Genomic DNA, 20,847 nt, shown 5'->3' on the forward strand with positions numbered 1-20,847 from the left:
CACCCAGTGGCGTCTTCTTACAAGGACACCTGCCCTATTGGATTAGGACCCACCCAGTGGCGTCTTCTTACAAGGACACCTGCCCTATTGGATTAGGACCCACCCAGTGGCGTCTTCTTACCAGGACACCTGCCCCATTGGATTAGGACCCACCCAGTGGCGTCTTCTTACAAGGACACCTGCCCCATTGGATTAGGACCCACCCAGTGGCGTCTTCTTACAAGGACACCTGCCCCGTTGGATTAGGACCCACCCAGTGGCGTCTTCTTACAAGGACACCTGCCCTATTGGATTAGGACCCACCCAGTGGCGTCTTCTTGCAAGGACACCTGCCCTATTGGATTAGGACCCACCCAGTGGCCTCATTTTAGCCTAATCACCTCTTTAAAGACCCTGTCTCCAGATATGTCGCGTTCCGACGTACTGGGGGTTAGGACTTCAACACAGGAATTTGGGGGCAGGAGGGGACATACTCAGCCTATAACTGCCTCCAAAGGGGAAGGAAGCCAACTTGGAGTCTGGCCTCCGTTTCCACGCAAACACACGTGAGAGCTGGGGCCTGGGCACCTCTGGGAGCAGCTCTTGGTGCCCCTCCAAGTGGGGGATTCTGCTCAGAGAGTGGTCTGCAGGCCCCCTCCATCTAGGTGACCCCAGCCACGCTTCTTCTCCGCCTGCATCACAGGTTTGGAGAGAAGGAGCCTCATTGGTCACCTGCTTTAACCATGTCCCTCCTCATTGCCTTTCATAGCATCCCCTGCACGTGGTCACATGGCTTCCTTCCCTTGATGGGGGACACTGCCGGTTTAGCCCTTGGCTTTGGGACTGAGCAGGATGCCTGTCCTTTCCTTCAGCCGCCTGAGTCTGCTCTGCTAGCCGGACGTCCCCAAGAGTCTTCCAGTACTCGAGGCCCAGCTCCAGGCCCAGCACGTCCTCACGTGCCCGCTCTGGTGCCAGCTTCACAGTCTCAGGTTTAGAATGTGGGTCCCAGGTGTCCACACGGAGGCAGGACAGTTTGCTGGCCGTTCTCCATCACCCACGTCTGGGCATCAGGGCAACCCCTCCGACCAAACACCTTCTGGGTCCCAGTCAGCTACAGCCCTTGGTCTGTTTCTCATGTGCTGTTGTTAAGCTGTATCTTTCTTCTGATTTTGTTTGTTTGTTGATTGATGGCTGCTTTTTATTTTTTTGGAGGGATAAAAAACTGTTAGGTGGTGCATGTCAGAAATTAGCAGTAGACGTTTCTGGAAAGTGAGAATTAGGTCACACATGTCTTTGTAGAGTTCCTCCCAGAGTTGGACACCGCCTACAACTCAGGGTGGCCACTTGGCCAGAGAACAGCTTGGCGTATTGAGGTCACCAGAGAGATTTTCTCCTGGCTCTATAGGTGAGAGCCTGGGGCAGGGCAGCTTCAGCCCCCTATCCTTTTCATCCTCTGTCCAGTGGTGGCCTGGAGCTGGCTTGTGGGACCCGGTTGTTAAATTTCAGGGCATTTTGTGGGCTGATTGTTAGATAGAACATCATTAAAAATTAAATTATATAAACTGCATTAAAAAGTAACATACTCAAAACTCCTTAGGTCCTAATTATACTTTTTTAAAAATTTATTTTTTTTATTTATTTACTTTTGGCTGAGTTGGGTCTTTGTTGCTGCATGGGGGCTTTCTCTAGTTGCGGTGAGCGGGGGCTATTCTTCGTTGTGGTGCGCGGGCTTCTCACTGCGGTGGCTTCTCTTGTTGGGGAGCACGGGCTCTAGGTGTGCGGGCTTCAGTAGTTGTGGCTCGTGAGCTCTAGAGCGCAGGCTCAGTAGCTTTGGTGCACGGGCTTAGTTGCTCCGTGGCATGTGGGATCTTCCTGGACCAGGGCTCAAACCCGTGTCCCCCGCATTGACAGGCGGATTCTTAACCACTGTGCCACCAGGGAAGTCCCCTAATTATACTTCTGTTGCTTTGTAGAGCAGATGTCAGCAAACTTTTCCTGTACAGGACCAGATAGTATTTTCAGGTCTGTGGGCCATGCGATCTCCGATGCCACTGCTCAGCTCAGCTCTGGTAGCTTGGAAGAAGCCATGGATGATATACAACCAGTGAGTGTGGCTGTATGCAGTAAAACTTTATTTTAAAAAACAGACTGAATCAGGAGCTTGGGATGGACACATACGCATGACTGTATATAAGACCGATAACTAATAAGAACCCACTGTAGAGCACAGGGAACTCTACTCATTACTCTGTAATGACCTATATGGGAAAAGAACCTAAAAAAGAGTGGATACATGTATATGTATAACTGATTCACTTTGCTGTACACCTGAAACTAACACAACGTTTTAAATCAACTATACTCCAATTTAAAAAATAAAATAAATAAATAAATAACAGACTGGGCCGGATTTGGTCTGAGGGCCCTAGTTTGCTGGACCCCTGTTCTAGATTTAAGAAAGTGATAGAGAAATGTTTGTAGTAAAGATTAAATGCAAAAGTGTTTCTTGTCTCTGTACTTAAGCCCTGGCGGCAGCCACGTCGGGGCAGGTGGGAAGCCGCATATTTCAGGGGGAGGTGATGAGAAGGGGCCATGTCCCAGAGCAGGAAAAAAGAAGAAACATTCTTCCAGTGTTGGAAAAGTATTACCTGATCCACAGAGAGGTTGCTCATGTCAAGTCGACCCAGTGAAGTCCCAGCTCTCATCTGGTCCCCCAGGTCTTCCTCATTTCACTTCCATCTTAGTCATTAAGGAAAATGAAAAGGTCAGCCACCTTCTCATCACGGAACTACTCTCATTGGCTGACTGCAACCGCAGGTTGGCTGCAGATACCAGAGTTCTGCAAAACAACAGAAGCCTCCTGTGAGAATCAGTTGGCTATGTGGAATGTACGATAAGGAGTATTGTGTATTGTATTATTATTTACAAATTGTGTGCCCCACATCCTTTAGATCAGTAAAATTCATAATCAGTTTATGTTTGTGTACGTACACACACACACACACACACACACGCACACACACGTGCGTAGATGTCTTTCTGATGTTAAAACATCACCAGCACACCATTGTCTGTACCTGTAAATTACGAGTCTGGTGGAGCCTGCTTGGCGGGGTTATTAGACCATCCCTCCCACTCCATTCCCACTGCTCTCTGAGGTCACCTTTTCTTCCACCTCCACTCAGGTACCTCCCCAGGCAGCTTCTGGCCTCAGCAGAGCTGCTGTCTGTGCTTGAGTTCAAACAGCAGCTCTGATTGATCAACCCACGTGCTGAGCCCTTTCAAAGCCGTCTATTTGGTCTCCCCTCTAGCAATTTTCCATCACAGATTCAGCTCCAGGTACAGCCCAGTAACACAGAGGAAATACGTCACCGGGTAGCTTCTGTACAACAAACCTAAAGTTGTGAAATGTGGGGCTGTCACCAGGGGCCCTGGTCCCCAGGGGCCGTAGGGATGCTGAGGAGGGAAAGAAGCTGCTTCCTCCCGCCAAGCCTGTGCTCTCCCTTCCCGTAGGGGTGGGAATCCTCAGCTCCAGTCCTGCCGGGTGTTGGTCCCTAAGCACTGCTCTCCCATCTCTAACTTCAGGATTTCCGGTTCAGCCCTTTAAAAGCCTTTCACCTCCTTTCAGTAAAGTCCTTGCAGTGAATATTTAAAGAGTAAATTGGGAAAAGCTGTCTCAGTCACTTGGTTCAAACTTCATTCATTCACTCATTCATTCATTCATTCAGCAGGTCCTAGTTTTGCCCCTATCGTGTGCCAGGCACTGGTATAGATGCCAAGATAGAGCAGTGAATCCACATGGCCCTCGCCTCATGGAGCTCATAGCTGACATGTGTTGTCCTAAAATCCCAGGATGGCGTGAGTTTTAAAACAGTAACCCTTTGGTTTGTTACTAATATATATTAACTCACCAGATCAATAACTTTGCATAGCACAAACAGTTAAAATAGACACACTCCATCCATTTGAAGTGTAACTTGGTACCTTTCTCATAATCCTTGTTTTTTTAATAAATTTATTTATTTTATGTATTTATTTTTGGCTGCATTTGGTCTTCTTTGCTGCGTGCGGGCTTTCTCTGGTTGCGGCGAGCGGGGGCTACTCTTCGTTGCGGTGCACGAGCTTCTCACTGTGGTGGCTTCTCTTGTTGCGGAGCACGGGCTCTAGGCACGGGGCTTCAGTAGTTGCGGCACATGGGCTCAGTAGTTCTGGCTCGCAGGCCCTAGAGCGCAGGCTCAGTAGTTGTGGCTCACAGGCTTAGTTGCTCCGCGGCATGTGGGATCTTCTCGGAGCAGGGCTTGAACCCGTGTCCGCTGCATTGGCAGGCGGATTCTTAACCCCTGTGCCACCAGGCAAGTCCCCACCATCCTTTAATTTCTATGGGGTTTTGGCCCCTTCCGTGCTCTTGTGACTTCAAGGAGGATGTGCTGCTTCTGCCTCTGCTGGGCTGTTGGGGCAGCAGAGCTGAGGGTGGCACCCAGTGGCCCGCCCCAGGCTCTGGTCCCTCCTGCAGAGGCCAGTGAGGGGAGGAGGTACCAAGTCTTTCCTGGGCCCAGGAAGCGGACTTTCTCCCTTTCCTCGCCATCCCTGCCCTGCCTCGTCCCCAGCCCTGCGGCATTTGGAGAACCTTATAAAATCACAGCCCTTCTAGCCTCGTTTTGGTAACAGACTAAGTGCAACTGTGGCCTCATCATTGTTCTACGATCTTCTTTCAGAAAGAGCCGATATTCCTTACACAGAGCCCTCAAGACAGAACCAGTTTCTGAACTAAACGTTTTCCTGATAACACTGTCCTATTTACTTACTGCTTGTTCTCTGGGCGGCTGACCTACCACGTAGGCCCGTGTGTCCTCCTGGGGGCAGAGACCGCGCAGGCCTCATCATCCCTGGTGGCTACACCGCAGGCCCAGATCCTGGGACCTGGGGACAAGCCTCACTGACAACATTGGTCGTAAATGCGGACACGCTTACCCTGTCCCGCATGCTGGATGTAACGCTGATGAGTTTATTCTTGTGACAACCAGCAACGATGCTCTGCTCCAGGCACCGTGATCATCCCCACTCTGTGGAGAAAAACACGGATGTGTTGTAGCCACGTGGGGCAGGGCCGAGACTCGGACCCAGCCTGCTGCACCGCAGTCCAAGCTCTTAACCACCCTGCCGGGCCGCCACATAGCTTCTGTGTGTCCCCCTGGCTGATTTAAAAGACTTGGCGAGGAGACTCGTGCGGGGACCACTGGGGAGGGGCCTTGGGGCTCAGCCCTAATCCCAGCTGTGTTGCCATTGCAGTAAACTCTAGAAAAGCCAGCCCAGCACTGCACTGAGAGGTGGCCCCCGCCCCAGGCTTTGTGCTTTAGTGGGCCCCCTTGGACCCTTGCCAGTGTCCGCCCCTTCCCATAGAGCAAGGAGGGCTCAGGACCGAGGAGATGTGTCCGCCCGGAGCCCAGGGCCCCTCTTCTAGTTCCTGCTGTGGGTGCACGGGACCCAGACAACCCCAAGCCACCAGTGTGTGCACCCCTGGGCCCAGGCTGGCCAGGGGGGGCTGACTGTTGGCGGGGTGTGTGGATGAGGCTTGTCTGCGTGGGCTGCTGTCTGCGGGCCAGTGCACAGGCCCCTCGGTGCGGGAAGGAGCCGGCCGTCCCGATGCCACAGCATCCCAGCGCCAATCTCCGAGGAGCCTGGCAATTCTGAAATAGAACCCGGCCTCCAAGGGCTTGGGAGGGTTTGTCCAGGTGGGAGGCCAGGGCATCCCGGGCTTGGCAGGGCTTGGGCAGAGCAGGGCTGGGTTGGGGGATTTGAGGACTCCCGCCCCTCCTTTCTCCGGGAACACTGTCTGCTGTATGCTTGGGAGAGCACCGTCCTTCTTGCCTACACAGCATCCCGGTCCCTTCGCCCTCGCTGGCTTTGCCGGGAGCCGGGTCTGACCTCACCGCCTCCCGTCTGCTCCTTATTCCTCAGCTGGGGGATTCCGCTGGTCATCACCGTGGCGGCTGTCACGCTAAAGAAGATCGGCTACGACGCCTCGGACGTGTCCGTGGGCTGGTGCTGGATCGACCTGGAGGCGGAGGACCGCGTGCTGTGGATGCTGCTGACCGGGAAGCTGTGGGAGATGCTCGCCTACGTCACGCTGCCCGTGATCTACCTCCTCATCCGGAAGCACATCAACAGAGCGGTAGGTGCCCCACGGGGCCCCGGCCCAGAGCTCTGTGTGGCCACCGTGTCCCGGCGTCGGGCTTGGCTGCCGTAGGGGACGGGACTGGTGACCGACCAGAGTGACGGAGGGTTTGCTGTGCCTCAGGCACCGTGACGTGCGCTGAATTAATAAGCATCGTGGGTTGACTGGTTTGCTAATTATGCAGCCCTGTCGGGAGCGGGTCCTGTTATCCTCCGTTTGTGGATGAGGAAACGGGAGCTCACCGAAGTTAAGGGGCTCCCCAGACTCGCCCAACTCTGACTGACCTGCTGTGAAGCCAAGGAGGCTGCAGGCTTAGCCTGTGTTCTGGGCCGCAGCTCTCTACTGCCCCCTCCTGGACAGATCACCACGGTCGCTTAACCTGGAGAGGAATTTGGATGAAAGATGAACGGTAGCCGACTAAGAATTGAACTGGCATGCCCCTGGGGAGAGGAGGCCACAGGCTTTCACAATCAGCGATAGAAATAACTCACTTCTTTCTCCTTGATGATTAAAATATTATAAGTGGTAGACTTTTCAGGCTGTCAGGAATTCATAAATCAATAGGCTGGGCTGCTCTGAAGTCTCCTAGACTTCCGGCCAGAAATTCTAGGAAAGAATGGTTTCCCTCTGATGATCTGGCCAAATTGTTCCTTGCTCTGGACTACCGGTTCCGCACATGTAAAGTATGGGGTTTCTCCTAGCCACAAGCAAACTGCTACCCCAAAAAGCCTCAGGTTAGCCCATCCGTTGATCCGCTCAACCATTCATTCAGTGTGTTTTTATTGAGCATCTACTATGCACAAAAGCTCTGTGTGTCGGTGGGAATGCTGATGAGAGCTCAGGCATGGGTCCTGCCCTCCTAGGAGGAGGGAGAAGTGTAATTACGATGGAAGATGAAACGGGGCTGGAGCAGTAACATCGTGAAAGCTCTGGGGATAGGCTTCCAAGCTCATTCTGCTGGTGTGGTGCCTGTGTTTCTTTTTTGCTCTGAGTTTTCAAGGCTGTAATTGTAGGCGAGAATGTCCCTAACTTTTGACTTTCGGGTGTGCTGCTGGCTCAGCGGTCATTTCCAAGTGTGTAGGGTGCTCCTCGCAGCTGACACGTGATCGCCACCCTGTATGTGGGATGCACACTTTGGGTTCTCTTTTTACTCCAGAATTCACCTGATTCTCACCCCTCCCTGCCGCCCTCTTCTGGCTCAGCTTGGAGTCGTTGACAGAGATGCTGGCAGGGCTTACCGATGGGTCTGAGATCCTCTTTGTCTACTTAGGGTTTTTTAGTTGGTCTCCTGCCTGGGCCAGGGCTGCCCTTCTCACCTCCTCTTTTCCGTTGCCCTGGGAAGGTTCCGGGCTCCCCGATGAAAGCTCCCAGGAGCCCCATCAGGCTCTGCCCAGGACCTCCCCATGCCCTCCCCCAGCTGCCTTTTCATGTGTGTGTGTGTGTTGTTTTTTTTTTGGGCCATGCTGCAGGGCATGCGGGATCTTAGCTCTCTGAGAACCCGTGCCCCCTGCAGTGGAAGCACAGAGTCCTAACCACTGGACGGCCAGGGAAGTCCCCCTGACCACCAGATTTTAAATTGGCACCGCCAGCTCTCCCTCCTGCCCAGACTCTTAACCACTGGAGCGCCAGGGGAGTCCCTCGTGTGTCTGTCTGCCTCCCTGCCCTTCCTGTAGTGGGGGCAGGAAGCCTGGGGCCCTGCCTGTGAGGCTGACCCCCCCTCCCCACATGTGAGAATGGTCCTCTCCTACAGCTCTGCGGGTGTTTCCAGAGAAAAGGAATACTAGTGAGCAGGGAGGTGAGAATGTGCGGGTGGTTCCCTGCCTCTAGCTAGGAGGGAGAGCTAAAAATAAATGAACTGGGCGAGCTTTGCCCTGAGGAAGAGCGGATCAGCAGCCCTGGCTAGCGCCCAGCTAGTGCCCAGCTCCCCCGCCCACCCGTGTGGTCCTGGAGGGGGTGGGTGGTGCCGTTCTCTGGGTGCTGAAGGCCCCGGGGAGGAAGCACGTGCTCTGAGCAGGTGAGCTGCAGCAGCTTGGGTGCTCAGAGATGCCAAGGGGTGTGGCTCTTCTCCTCACCTGCGCCTTCAGTGTCCCCCCCAGAGGACCAGGCTCAAAAACACATCTTTGTTATGGAGCAGTGTTTTTTTCATCTATTTTTAGAAGTTCGGTTGTGGTCTGGAACTGCCTTTCCTGTCACTGAAGGGCATTCCGAGGAGCGGGGAAACCAAAGCTGGCGGCTGCTCACCTTTTCTTCCTGTCCCAGCTTCGGGCAGAGCCCCTGCTGTGGGGCAGGCTGGCGGCGGGGTGGGGGGATACAGCAGGGCCGGGGGGCAGGGGGGCGCTTGCCTTCTGGAGGAGGATGGCTGTGAGCCATGGGCCTGATAAATGAGGGTGAATGGTGTCCAGGAAGGAGGAGGATAAGAGCTATGAGAAGCAGACAAGGATAAAGAGCTGGAGGTGGGGACAGGACCACCTGGGAAACGCCTTTGCAGTTTAAATAGGTTGTCAGGATAGCCCTTATCCAGAATTCGACACTGGAGCAGACTTGAAGAGGGTGAGGGAGTGAGCCACGTAGATGGTTGGGAAAGAGCATTCCAGCTTGAGGGAGCAGCCTGTGCAAAGGCCCTGGGGTGGGGTGTGCCTGGCATGTTTGGAGCATTAGGAGGCCCGTGTGTCTGGAGAAGAGTAAACAGCGGGTACATAACAGGAATAAGGTCAGAGCTAGACTAGGGTTGGGGACATCGTAAGGAACATGTGAAATGGGAAGACACCAAGAGCTTTGAGTGGAAGACTGGCTTGATCCGACTTAGGTTTTCAACGAGCCACGCTGCTTCTGTGTTGAGAGTAAGACTGCATTGGGGATGGGGTGGGGTGGTCAGGGCGATAGAGGGAGACCTGTGAAGAAGCAGTGGCAACTCTCCAGAGAAGGGGTGGTGGTGCTTGGACCAGGCTGGTGGCAGTGGCAGTGGACGTCCAGGTCTGGGTCTGTTTTGAAGGCAGGGCCTGCAGGGCTTGCCTATGGATCGGACGTGAGCTGTCGCACAGAGAGAGGGACCAAAGGCCACTCCCAAGTTTGGGGCCTGGACGGCTGGAAGGACGGAGCTCCCGTTAGCTGAGATGGGGGAGCAGGCATGTGTTTCGGACCTGAGACGTTTCCGACGTGCTTTAGACACCCCCGTGGGGTGTGGAGCAGACAGTGGATGGAGGAGACCGGGCAGAGATGGGAACCTGGGCTGCCGGCCTCAGGTACTGCGCGGCTCACGACCTCCGCGTCCCGGTGGGAGGGCAGCCTGCGGTGGGGCTGGAGGGGGCGGGAGGGCCCCGTCGCTCACGTCTGCTTTGTGTGCTCGTCGCGCAGCATGAGGCTCTCTCCGAGTACCGGCCCCTCGTGTCCCAGGCGCACCAGCTCCAGCGCCGCACCTCCACGGCCGATAAGAAGCTGGCCCTCATCCCGCTCATCTTCGTCTGCCTCCGGATCTGGAGCACCGTGCGGTTCGTCCTGACCCTCTGTGGCTCCCCGGCAGTGCGGACGCCAGTGCTCGTGGTTCTGCACGTAGGTCTGCCCCGCCCCCGCCCCGCCCCGCCCTCGCGGCTCCCGGCCCACCGCGGGGTCAGCAGGGTCAGATCCCTGTCCCCGGCAGGCAGGCAGGCGGGGGGCTCTGCCCCACCTCGCCTTGCTCGCTGCCCCACAGGGAGCCTTGATGAGAGAAGATGGAAGGTCAGCGTGGCTCGGGGGCAGCCTGGGGGTGTTGAGTTGCTGTCCAGTGGCCTAGGAGTAGCCCCGGGAGAGTTGACTGACCCTGAGTCCTTCCCAGCCCAGAAGACCCGGGGACACGCCTGCAAGTCCAGGCCTGCCCGGTGCTCAGCCCAAGGCCCACGTGGACAGGGTTCCCCGCAGACCAGCCTCAGGGGTGGAGGACCGGGTCCTGGGTCCCCAGCACTTCCCAGCCTCCCTGCGTGTGCTTCTCAGGCCCGCCCCGGCCCTGGCACTCACGCCTCTCCCTTTCTCCCTGCCAGGGGATCGGGAACACCTTTCAGGGGGGCGCCAACTGCATCACGTTCGTCCTCTGCACCCGCACCGTCCGGACTCGTCTCCTCTCCCTCTGCTCCTGCTGCTGCCCTCAGGCTTCTGCTGCCGCCGAGAGCCCGCTGGGCCCCCCAAGGCCTCTGCGCCCTCCACAACGGGCGGGCGAGTCTCAGGGGCCCAGGCGGGCCGCGGATGAACTTCCAAGCACCTGAGCTGCTGCCCCCCTAGTTCCGTGCGTGGGTGCTGCCGACCTGGGGCGGGCGGCACCGAGTCCCCTCTGCAGGGAGCGGGGCATCAGCCGCGCTGTCCGCCTTCGGCTGCCGAAGCTCGAGCCCCGTGGGGAGCAGCGCAGACTCAGCTTGTCTACCTCCTCGACCCTCAAGCACGTCCCCCTCACACCGCATCCTTCTGCACGCAGGGGAATTCGTCAGCATGAGGGCTGCACTGAGATTCAGGGAAACCCGTGGTACCTGATCACTGCCAGGTTGCCTTGCGGTCCGGGCGTCATCGGCCTCATGACCACACAGCACTGTTTACAGCTGGAGGGACCCACACCGGTGGGAAAAGCACATAGAGATATATATACACTGGGCACCCATCCTCAAGAAAATGTCAGAGGGTACCAGCAACGTGGCCCCCACTGAGGTATCACAGAGCAGACTCCTGGTTTGTCAGGGCGTTGAGATTCTCCTGAGAGCCTGGCTTTTCTCGGATGGCTTTGCTGGTCAACGAAAGGGCCAGTTACCTTTCACCAGGAGGTTCCCCCCTGGTGACCAGCATGAGCACAGCCGCACACAGCTGCAGGGCAGCTGGTCTCCTGGGGCCTCCTGAATTCTCTCCACGGGCTGCCAGCCCTTGATGTACGGATTGTGTTTGAGTTTCAAGCAGAGGCCAGGATCCAGACTCCTGTCTCCCCCAGGCACTTAAAATTAAAATGCAGGTCCCTCCTCCAATGCAAGGGCTGGAACAGGACAGGAAGAGGCCACTGCAGAAGTCCCCGCAGACGCCCCACTGTCACTTGGGTCTGCTCTTGTAAAGACTGAAACGGGTGAGTCGGGGAAGGATCTGGCTCGTTCACTTCCTAGGTTAATTTTTTATAGGGAAGGCGACCAGAGGGCTAGGGAACACCCAAATACTGATTCCTCCCTGAAGGTGAAGGTTTGGGGGATTGGTTGGGGAGAGTGACGCATGCATCACGGGGTGATTTAAAAGACAACGGATTTCAAAGGAGCGTCCGTATCTCTGCGACCTGTGACTCTTCCACCAACCCTTTCGTCTTAGGTCAGAAAACAATTTCTCTGTTCAGTCACAGAAGCCACTGGCTAAGAGTGGGAGGTGTAACTGTCACCGTGCGTGCGGGGCCTTGGGGAAGAAAAGTACAACTAACCTGATAGGTGCCCCTCCCTTGGGGCCCATGAGAACTCTGCAAAACTGATTTTCTGAACCTGTAAAAGGGTTCTGGATTAAAACCAAAGCCACACCCTACTGTTGATTCCTCTTTTACTCTCAAAAGCAAAATCTGTAATAGGAAGAGACTCTGAAAGGAATAGTCCTCTACAGAACTAGGTCCAAAACGCTCCTTTTGGGTTCCCTTTTTAGAAGAAGGTTTTATGAAAATCGGCAAGAGGTGAAACATCCCTTTAGGATTCAAAGAAAGCTCTGGGCTGCCCTACAGAAAGCTACTTGTCAGTAAGGCGGTCTCCTTACAGAAATGGCCCACGTGAGGGGAGTCGGGGGTTCCCCTAAAGACGTTACAGCTCATCATGGGTGCCTAGCTGGTAAAGAGCCTCACGTTAGCTTCTAGAATGGAGCAGAAATTCAGGAAGTTGCTTGCTGCAAAAGAGAAGGTGACTCACGGCTGAGTTAGAGTATGGGCCCTGGGGGAATGATGCTCGAATACCTCTTGTTCTGAAGGGGGCCCCAGAGGCCTTGGCTCAGATGGTGCAACATCGATGCCCGCTGGGCATGGCCTCTAAGGACAGGCCTGAGACCTGGGTTTCCCCAGACCGGCTGCAGCCGGAAAACACCCGCAGAGGGAGTCGTGGCTCAGAGAAGAACATCTCCGTGTGCCCGGGCCTCCCTCACATTCTCATTCCACCTGTGAGTTGCCGCTGCTGAGTATTTCCATTTCCCTCCCTCTGCTCCCCACCCCGTCTCTGCAGACATGTTACTGAACAGGTGAACATGTTACTGCTAGTGGCGGACACGTGCAGGCAGGGGAGGGGCTCGTCCTGGTGCCCGGAGCGTTGCAAACAGCACCATCATGAAGCCCAGGAGGGTCTCCTGCCTCGGATCAGAGCCAGACAAAAGCGCGTTCCTTTTACACGTGGCTGGGCGCCCGTGGGTTCTCTCTCTCGGCCAGTGTAGTTAATGTTTATCCACCCTCACCCCCCCGGGCACAGCTGTGGGACCTCGGCCTGGACAGGGGCTGCGTCTCAGCCCCCAGCCCCTCTCTTCTCAGGCACTTGCTGAACCTTGGTCTTTTCCTCAGGTTTACTAAACACTTTCTGCCTCTTTGTGCTTCAGAGTTGTGTCTGTCTGTTTTTGTTTTTTAATAAAGATTATGATTTGGCCTAGGGTTAAGGGTGCAGACAGAGCTCTGCCTGTGTCCACAGCAAGAAAAGAACATTTTTGCAGGCTTCCCGTCTCGGCATAATGGCATCGCGGGAGGTTTTGTGCACGTGCAAAATTGTAATGCAAACCCTGACCGTCTGGGTCAAGGCCAAAGTCTTGCTATTTTAAATTAAATAAACTATATTTCTTTTGTGTATTTGGTAAACCGACTGCCGTTGATGTGGGTGCGGGTCGGCAGTGCGGCTCAGACGGGCCTGTGCTGTGGGGCAGGTCCAGAGCTTTCCACACGGTTGGGCCCTGGAGACCACGTCTGTGTCCTTCTCTGTGGGCAAATGCAGTCGGGTAGGTGGCCACCTGGTTGGTATAGCCAGCTTCTCCTGAGTTTGCCTGATAGAATCCCTGGTCTGGGTTGGGGAGCAGGGGTGGTGGTGTTTAGAATACAGATTCCAAGGCCCCGTCCCATATGAGAATCAACAGAGCCAAGTTCCAAGGACCCGCAGCTTAGGGCTAAACTCTCACGAGTGAGACACTCCAGATACTGGGCCACCAACCATGTCCCCCTTCTTGCATGATTCTATCCCGACACCCGGTGACCCTCTGCAGTGGCAACTAAGGCTTCCAGGTGGCCGGGAACTGCTGGGGCACAAGGGCTCTTCTCTGAAGGAAGCAGCCTTCCAAAACCAGCCATCGGAGCCAGCTGCCTCGTTCGGTGCAGACCTTCGCAGCCCTGCAGCCCTGCCGTCAAGTCTTTTTTTTTTTTTTTTTAACTGCTACATCTTGGGAACTTTGCTCCCAGAAGCATTCCTTGTTTATTTGTTCTACTTTCTGGATTTTGTAAAGCTAAAAATACATCAACTGTCAAGAGGATGAGAGGACAAGCCACAGACTGGAAGGAAATATTTGCAAAAGACACATCTGTGTATCTATACAAGATGATGGATGCTAACCTAGTGTCATCATTTCACAGTGTATGTGAATTGCCTTCACACTGTACACCTTGAACTTATACAGTGAGGTGTGTCAGTTATTTTTCAGTGAAACTGGGGATTGGGGGGGGAGTACACATCTGATAAAGGACTGTTACCAAAATATACAGCGGACTCTTTGTTTTTTTCAAATTTTTATTTATTTTTATTTATTTATTTTTGGCTGCGTTGGGTCTTCGTTGCTGCACGAGGGCTTTCTCTCGTTGTGGCGAGTGGGAGCCACTCTTTGTTGCAGGGCACAGGCTTCTCATTCCAGTGGCCTCTCTTGTTGCAGAGCACGGGCTCTAGGCATGCAGGCTTCAGTAGTTGTGGCACGTGGGCTCAGTAGTTGTGGCTCATGGGCTCCAGAGCGCAGGCTTAGTAGTTGTGGCGCATGGGCTTAGCTGCTCCGCGGCATGTGGGATCTTCCCGGACAGGGGCACGAACCCATGTCCCCTGCATCGTCAGGCAGACTCTCAACCACTGTGCCACCAGGGAAGCCCGGCAGGCGGATTCTTAACCACTGCGCCACCAGTGAAGCCCTACAGTGGACTTTTAACACTCAGCAATAAGAAAACAAACAACCCGATTAAGAAATGGACCAAGACCTTAACAGCCGCCTCACCAAATAAGATACACAGATAGCAAATAAGCATGTGAAAAGATGCTCCACGTCATGTGCCACCAGTTAACACAAGTTAAAACAGCGAGATACCACTACCCACCTATCAGAGTGGCCGCGATCCAGGACATCGACAACACCAAATGCTGGCGAGGATGTGGAGGAGCAGGAAGTCTCACTCATTGCTGGTGGGAACGCAAAATGGTGCAGCCACTTTGGAAGACAGTTGCGCAGTTTCTCGCAAAACTAAACATACTCTTACCAGCAGTCACGCCCCTTGGTATTTACCGAAATGAGTGGAAAACTTATGTCCACACCAAAACCTACACACAGATGTTCATAGCAGCTTTATCCATAAGTGCCCAAAACTTGGAAGTAGTTAAGATGTCCTTCAGCAGATGAATGGATAAACAAACTGTGCTGCCTCCAGACAATGGAATATTATTCAGCACTAAAGAGAAAGGAGCCTTGAAGCCATGAAAAGACATGGAGGAAACATAAATGCATTACTGAGTGAAAGGATTCGATCTGAAAAGGCTGCATGCTGTACGATTCCAACTATAGGACATTCTGGAAAAGGCAGAACTATGGAGACAGTAAAAAGATCAGTGGTTGCCAGGGGTTGGGGTGAGGGAGGTGGAGCACAGGGGATTTTTAGGGCAGTGAAACCACTCTGTATGACCCTATGATGATGGATACTTGTCAATACACATTTGTCCAAACACACCATGTCCAACACCAAGAGTGAGCCCTAATGTAAACTCTGGACTCTGGGCGATAATGACGTGTCAGTGCAGGTTCATCCCAGGTGACAAGGGTACCACCTGGGTGGGAGGTGTTGATGCTGGGGAGGGCTGTGCAGGTGTAGGAGCTGGGGGCACATGGGAAATCTGTAACTTCCCTTCAATTTTGCTATAAACCTAAAACTGCTCTACGAAAATAAAGTCTTAATATAATTAATTAATTTAAAAATACATTGACCAGCCCCTAGAAATGCCTTGCATCTTTTTTATATTAATTTTGTTATTAAGATGCAACTTGGCGGGGAGGGATAGATTGGGAGTCTGGGATTGACATGCACACACTGCTGTATTTAAAACAGGTAACCAACAAGCATCTACTATAGAGCAGGGAACTCTGCTCAATACTGTCTAATAACCTGAATGGGAAAGAATTTGAAAAAGAATAGATACATGTATATGTATAACTGAATCACTTTGCTGTACACCTGAAACTAACACAACATTGTTAATCAATTATGCTCCAGTATAAAATAAAAATTAAAAAGAAATTTAAAAAATAAAAACAATAAAATTATTACACTCAAAAAGATACAGCATGCACAAACTTAAACAATACAAAATTAGAAGTGTCCTGTCCTGTTTCTTCCGGACAACCACTTGGGAGGGTGTTTTAGCTACTCTCTCTTGCCTTGGTCTCCATACCTTGAACCAGATTCTCCGTGCTTACCTGTGAGAAAATGGAAGAAGCCTTTCCCGGCCGGTGCTGAGAGACCTTCCTGAGACCCTCCACTCCTCATTAGGTGCTGTGTGCCTCTCCCCATCCACTCCATCTCCCCTCGGTGACCCTTCATCACCTCTTCCCCGGCCTTCCCACCAGCCCCCTCGTCCTGCGTAGGGAGGCTCTGAGCACCACCCAAGGCACAGTCTGGCCAGGCGACCTGGCCTGAGGGACTCCAGGGGATGCAGCGAACGGTCCAAGCTCTCAGGCCTCCTCTGACCTGTACCTGTCCCCCTCTCTGGAGCCGCCTCCGCCTTCCTCACCCCAGCAAACAGCACACCCTTGCATGCTGGTGATGCCTGTGGCTTTTCCCAGCCCCAGCAAGCGATCATCTGACACCAGCTGTAGGACCAGCCGGGTGTCCTGCAGTTCAGTTCTGACACCGTCTACCTGGAGACAGCATCACACCCTCAGGCGAAGCTCTCAGTCCTAAAGACTGTCTCCCCACTTCAGATACCAGCTGAAAGGCCAGGTTGTCACCTGTGCTTCTGACCAACCACCTGTAGACTGGAGATTCCCACTGGAGGCCCCCTCTTTGGGTTTGATTAATTTGCTAGATTAACTCATGAAAGTCAGAGAAACATTTTATTTACTAGACCACTGGTTATTACCATGGACATAATTCAAGAACAGCCCGATGGCAGAGATGCACAGGACAAGGTATGGGGAAGGGACACGGAACTTCCATGTCCTCCAAGTCCTACTCTCGCCAAACCTCTGTGTTTTCCTGTCCTTTTGGGTTTTTATGGAGGCTTCATTATATGATTGATTAAATCATTGGCTACTGGCGGTTTATTCAACCTCCAGCCCCTCTCTCCTCCCAGGAGGCTGGTGGCGTAGGACTGAAATTTCCAACTCCCTAATCACAGGGTTGGTTCCCCTGGCAACCAGCCCCATCCTTTGCTTACCTAGGGGCCTTTCCAAAAGTCACCTCATTGACATAACAAAGACACTCTCAATGCTGAGGAGATTCCAAGATTTTAGGATCTATGTGCCAGGATGGGATGAAGACCAAATATATATTTCTGATGATAAATCACAATATCACGGTGCTGTTCCATACTGTCCCATGCTGTTCCCTCTCCCTGGAAAGCCCTTCTCTTCCCTTCTTGCTTGGCTCCCTGCTTCTGCCCTTAGCCAGCAGACACCCTGAAGACCACCTCCCTCTGCTCCATGGCCTTCTAAGCAGACCTCTGAGATGCCGCGGTGTCCATAAAGACCAGAAGTTCCAGGGACCACTCTACCTGGCCGGTTCCCCCAGAGCCTGCCCGGTTCTGGGCACAGAGTGAGACGCTAGGGCCAGCCCAGCATGCAAGTGGGGCTTAAGTCTTTCACATCCAAAAAGTTAGAAGTTTGGGAGGAAGAGGTAAATGACTTCTTTTTTTTTAAATATATTTATTTGTTTGTTTGTTTTTGGCTGCGTTGGGTCTTGTTGCTGCGCACAGGCTTTTCTCCAGTTGTGGCGAGTGGGGGCTACTCTTCGTTGCTGTGCGTGGGCTTCTTATTGCGGTGGCTTCTCTTGTTGTGGAGCACAGGCTCTAGGCATGCAGGCTCAGTAGTTGTGGCTCACGGGGCTCAGTTGCTCCACGGCATGTGGGATCTTCCCAGACCAGGGCTTGAACCCATCTCCCCTGCATTGGCAGGAGGATTCTTAACCTCTGCGCCACCAGGGAAGTCCCTAAATGACTTTCTGAATGAAGCATGTGGGTTCCCCCACCAAAAAAAACCCCAAAACTCAGAATCACTTATTGGAGCAGAATCCAGGCTCCATGAAGGAAAGGTTTGCCTGGTGTTATGGGGTCAGGACATTGATAGTAGCTGACAGCTAATGTTTACTGAGCTCTTATTACATTTGGGGCCAAATGAGGTCACCCTTCTCAGCAGAGACCCTAGTGACCACACAGGTTGCAGGCCTCCCATAGAGTCGGCCCAGCCTGTTGATAAGGCAAAGCCGTGCATTGCTTGCAGGATAAGGAAAAGCACTCCCAACAGGGCCTTAATAGGGTCTCAGAGTGGGGGGGACATTTAGTGGGATATTTAGTGAATTTTTTTTTTTTTTTTTTTTTTACCGCACAGCACAGCTTGCAGGATCTTAGTTCCCCAGCCAGGGATCAAACCTGTACCCCCTGCGATGGAAGCATGGACCCCTAACCCCTGGACCACCAGGGAATTCCCTTTAGCAGCATTTTTGAAGTGTGGTTTAAGGTGGGCCTTTTAATGTGCTGGGGATTGGGCGAGGGTCATGACATCCCAGTTTTGCATCAGTGGGCATAGTGGGGTAAGCATCTGGAGGTGAAGAATTTAAAGAGTTTTGGGTGTAAACTGTCACGATCCTTTCTGTTAAAGAATGCATCGTTTCTTAAAAGTTCTTGGAGGGAAGTAGAAGTTACTTGTGGAAACAAAAAAATGTTGCCCACAATTCCAGTTCTACAAGGATGAAGTAATTAGCCCCTGACCTATAGCAAACCCTGAAAGGAATTCAGGATGAAGTACTCTGTGTTTTGGGCACATGGGGCCCAAGATAGTTAAGACACATGTCTAAGAAAGAATTTTGATGACCCCAGATTCTATGCACCTTCCCATGCATAGCAAAGCACTAAAATCATTAACTGGAGATATCTGTTTTCTGTGATTAGCATTAATCTTTTAACAAGATGTAGGCTTGGCTACATGTATTTCCCAGTCAAAAAATTTCATATATATGCTCCTCCAATACCTCTTTCGGAGCAGTTTCTCAGAGCTCTCTGAGAGGCTGTATGCTGGGCCATAGTCATCAGTAAGATACTGAATAAAACTCAACTCACAGCCCTTACGTTGAGCTTTTATTTTTTTCCAGATGACACTTGCAACTTATATCTTTCTGGGCCAGTCTCCTGGGAGTAGTAAAGTGATACTATGAGGGCAGCCGCGTCTTTACCCAGCCATGTCTTGGCAGACAAACCATGGTCCAAGAAAGGGGGTCAGGAGAGACAGGTGTGTGAACAACGAGGCTCTGGAAGAAGAGAAACCGGGTCAACCAGGCCTCTGCCATTCCTAAGGGTGTCACTCTGGGCAAAGAATTGTGACCTCTCTGAGTCTCGATTTCATCTAAAAAGGAGATAATAATGAAACTAAATGAGACCCAGTGCTTAGTACAAGGACTGAGCCAGAGGAAAGCTCTACGAGACGCAGCTGTCATTATTCTCGGTTAGCTTTTCTTGTGTTACCTAAGAGCCCCTGAATGGTCTACTACTTCCTGCCCCTTCCCCACAGCTGAATCCTCCCCTCTGTTTCCAGTGCCCCAGGCCCAGTTCCAGACGGAACAATCTCACACCTGCTCTTGTTGGGCAGTACCTATTTAACAAGCATCTGGGGAATTTCCCATGACCATTATGTCAGAGATGGGAGCAGACTCTCCCTTTCGCTAACATTTTCTGTAGCTTCTCTTCTCCCTGACACCCAGCGAATCGCTGGATTTGCCTGGACCTGTTGCATCTGGGAGAGCTTCTCTCAAATACCAGCAGACAGCGTTTGTCTCTTCCCTGTCTCGGCACCACCACCCCAGGAGGAAAAGCAGACGGGGAGCGTCGGGCGTCGGAGGGCAGGTGCCGTCTGAAGTTACCCAACCAGCGCCATGATGAGTGACATGAGTGACGAGGAGAGCATTGCGGACACTGTGTCAGCCCTGGGGGTGAGTCCGCCCTGGCTGGGCACAGATCCGGGAGACCTCGGGGCTGGGTGTCCACGGAGAGTCGCCGATGCTACGTTCAGGAAAAGCGTGGAGCAGTGCTTCTGACTTTCTTGAGAGCCGGGACCCCCGGGGTTCTGGTTAAAATGCAGATTCTGATTGAGCGGGTCTGGGGTGGAGTCTGTGAGTCTGTATTTTTCACAAGCTCCCGGGTAAGGCGGCTGCTGCAGACCTAAAGAACTCTGGTTCCGGGGGCTTCAAAAGCGTGGGCGGATGCTTGCAGGGCTTGGCTTCAAGGAGAACTTGGGTGGCCCAGCAGTACCCACTGGGCTTCTAGATTCCGTAATATGCTCCTTAAGGCCTCAGGTTGGACACGTAAAATGTATTCTCTGGTCCTGGGGCGTCACGTAGCACTAGATTCTGTGGGACGCTGTAACCGTTCAACAACGGACCAGCTGGAGGGGGGGGTGGCGTTGATTTACAGCCTGTGCTGATATCTGTGATGCTCCTCCCACCGAGGTTCTTTTCAACTGACTGTAGGGAAGAGTGTGAGCTTCAGGGGAAAGTCGCGCATAGTTTACAGCATGCTTCCCGCTGGCACAGCCCTCTGCCCTTGTACTACCTTTGAGCTTACAATTCTGCAAGTTGTAGGTAACTGATGCTGGAACTCACACAACTCAACATCAAAAAGCCCCAAACAACCCAATTTTAAAATGGGCAGAGGATCCGAATAGACATTTTTCCAAAGACATACAGATGGACAACAGGCACATGAAAAGATGCTCAGTATCACTAATTATCAGGGCAATGCGATGAGATATCCCCTCACATCTTTCAGAGCGGCTGCTATCAAAGAGACAAAAAGTAAGTGTTGATGAGGATGTGGGGAAAAGGGGACCCTCGCACTGCTGGTGGAAATGTAAACTGGCCCAGCCACTATGGAAAACAGTATGGAGGTTCCTTAAAAAATTAAAAATAGCACTACCATATGACCCAGCAATTCCACTCCTGGGTATTTATCCAAAGAAAATGAAAACACTAATTTGAAAAGATATATGAACCCCTACGTTCACTGCAGCATTATTTACAGTAGCCAAGATATGGAAGCAACCCGTGTCCATTGAAATATGAATAAAGAAGAGGTGGTGGGAATTCCCTGGCGGTCCAGTGGTTAAGACTCTGCACTTTCACTGCCAAGGGCGGGGGTTCAATTCCTGGTCAGAGAACTATGATTCTGCAAGCTGGGAGACACAGCCAAGAAGAAGAGGTGGTACACACACACACACACACACACACACACACACACACACACACACACACA

At 52.7% G+C, this 20,847-nt stretch overlaps 1 protein-coding gene across 3 annotated transcripts in view; it reads left to right on the forward strand.

Moving 5' to 3' along the window:
* The window catches only part of SLC2A5 (solute carrier family 2 member 5), a 66,340-nt gene that overhangs the window by 7,799 nt on the left and 37,694 nt on the right, over positions 1-20,847 (forward strand). For 2 of the 3 annotated variants that reach the window (XM_029231283.1, XM_029231284.1), the window contains exon 3: positions 5,938-6,151. In XM_029231283.1, the coding sequence (XP_029087116.1) occupies positions 5,938-6,151 (214 nt within the window). Of the gene's footprint in view, positions 1-5,937; positions 6,152-9,508; positions 9,704-10,167; positions 12,906-20,847 lie in introns of those variants that run through there. The other variant, XM_029231288.1, reaches the window with a different exon arrangement.

The sequence above is a fragment of the Monodon monoceros genome, unplaced genomic scaffold (genome assembly GCF_005190385.1).
Source record: "Monodon monoceros isolate NGI ecotype Baffin Bay Population unplaced genomic scaffold, NGI_Narwhal_1 Super_Scaffold_18, whole genome shotgun sequence".
NCBI lineage: Eukaryota > Metazoa > Chordata > Mammalia > Artiodactyla > Monodontidae > Monodon > Monodon monoceros.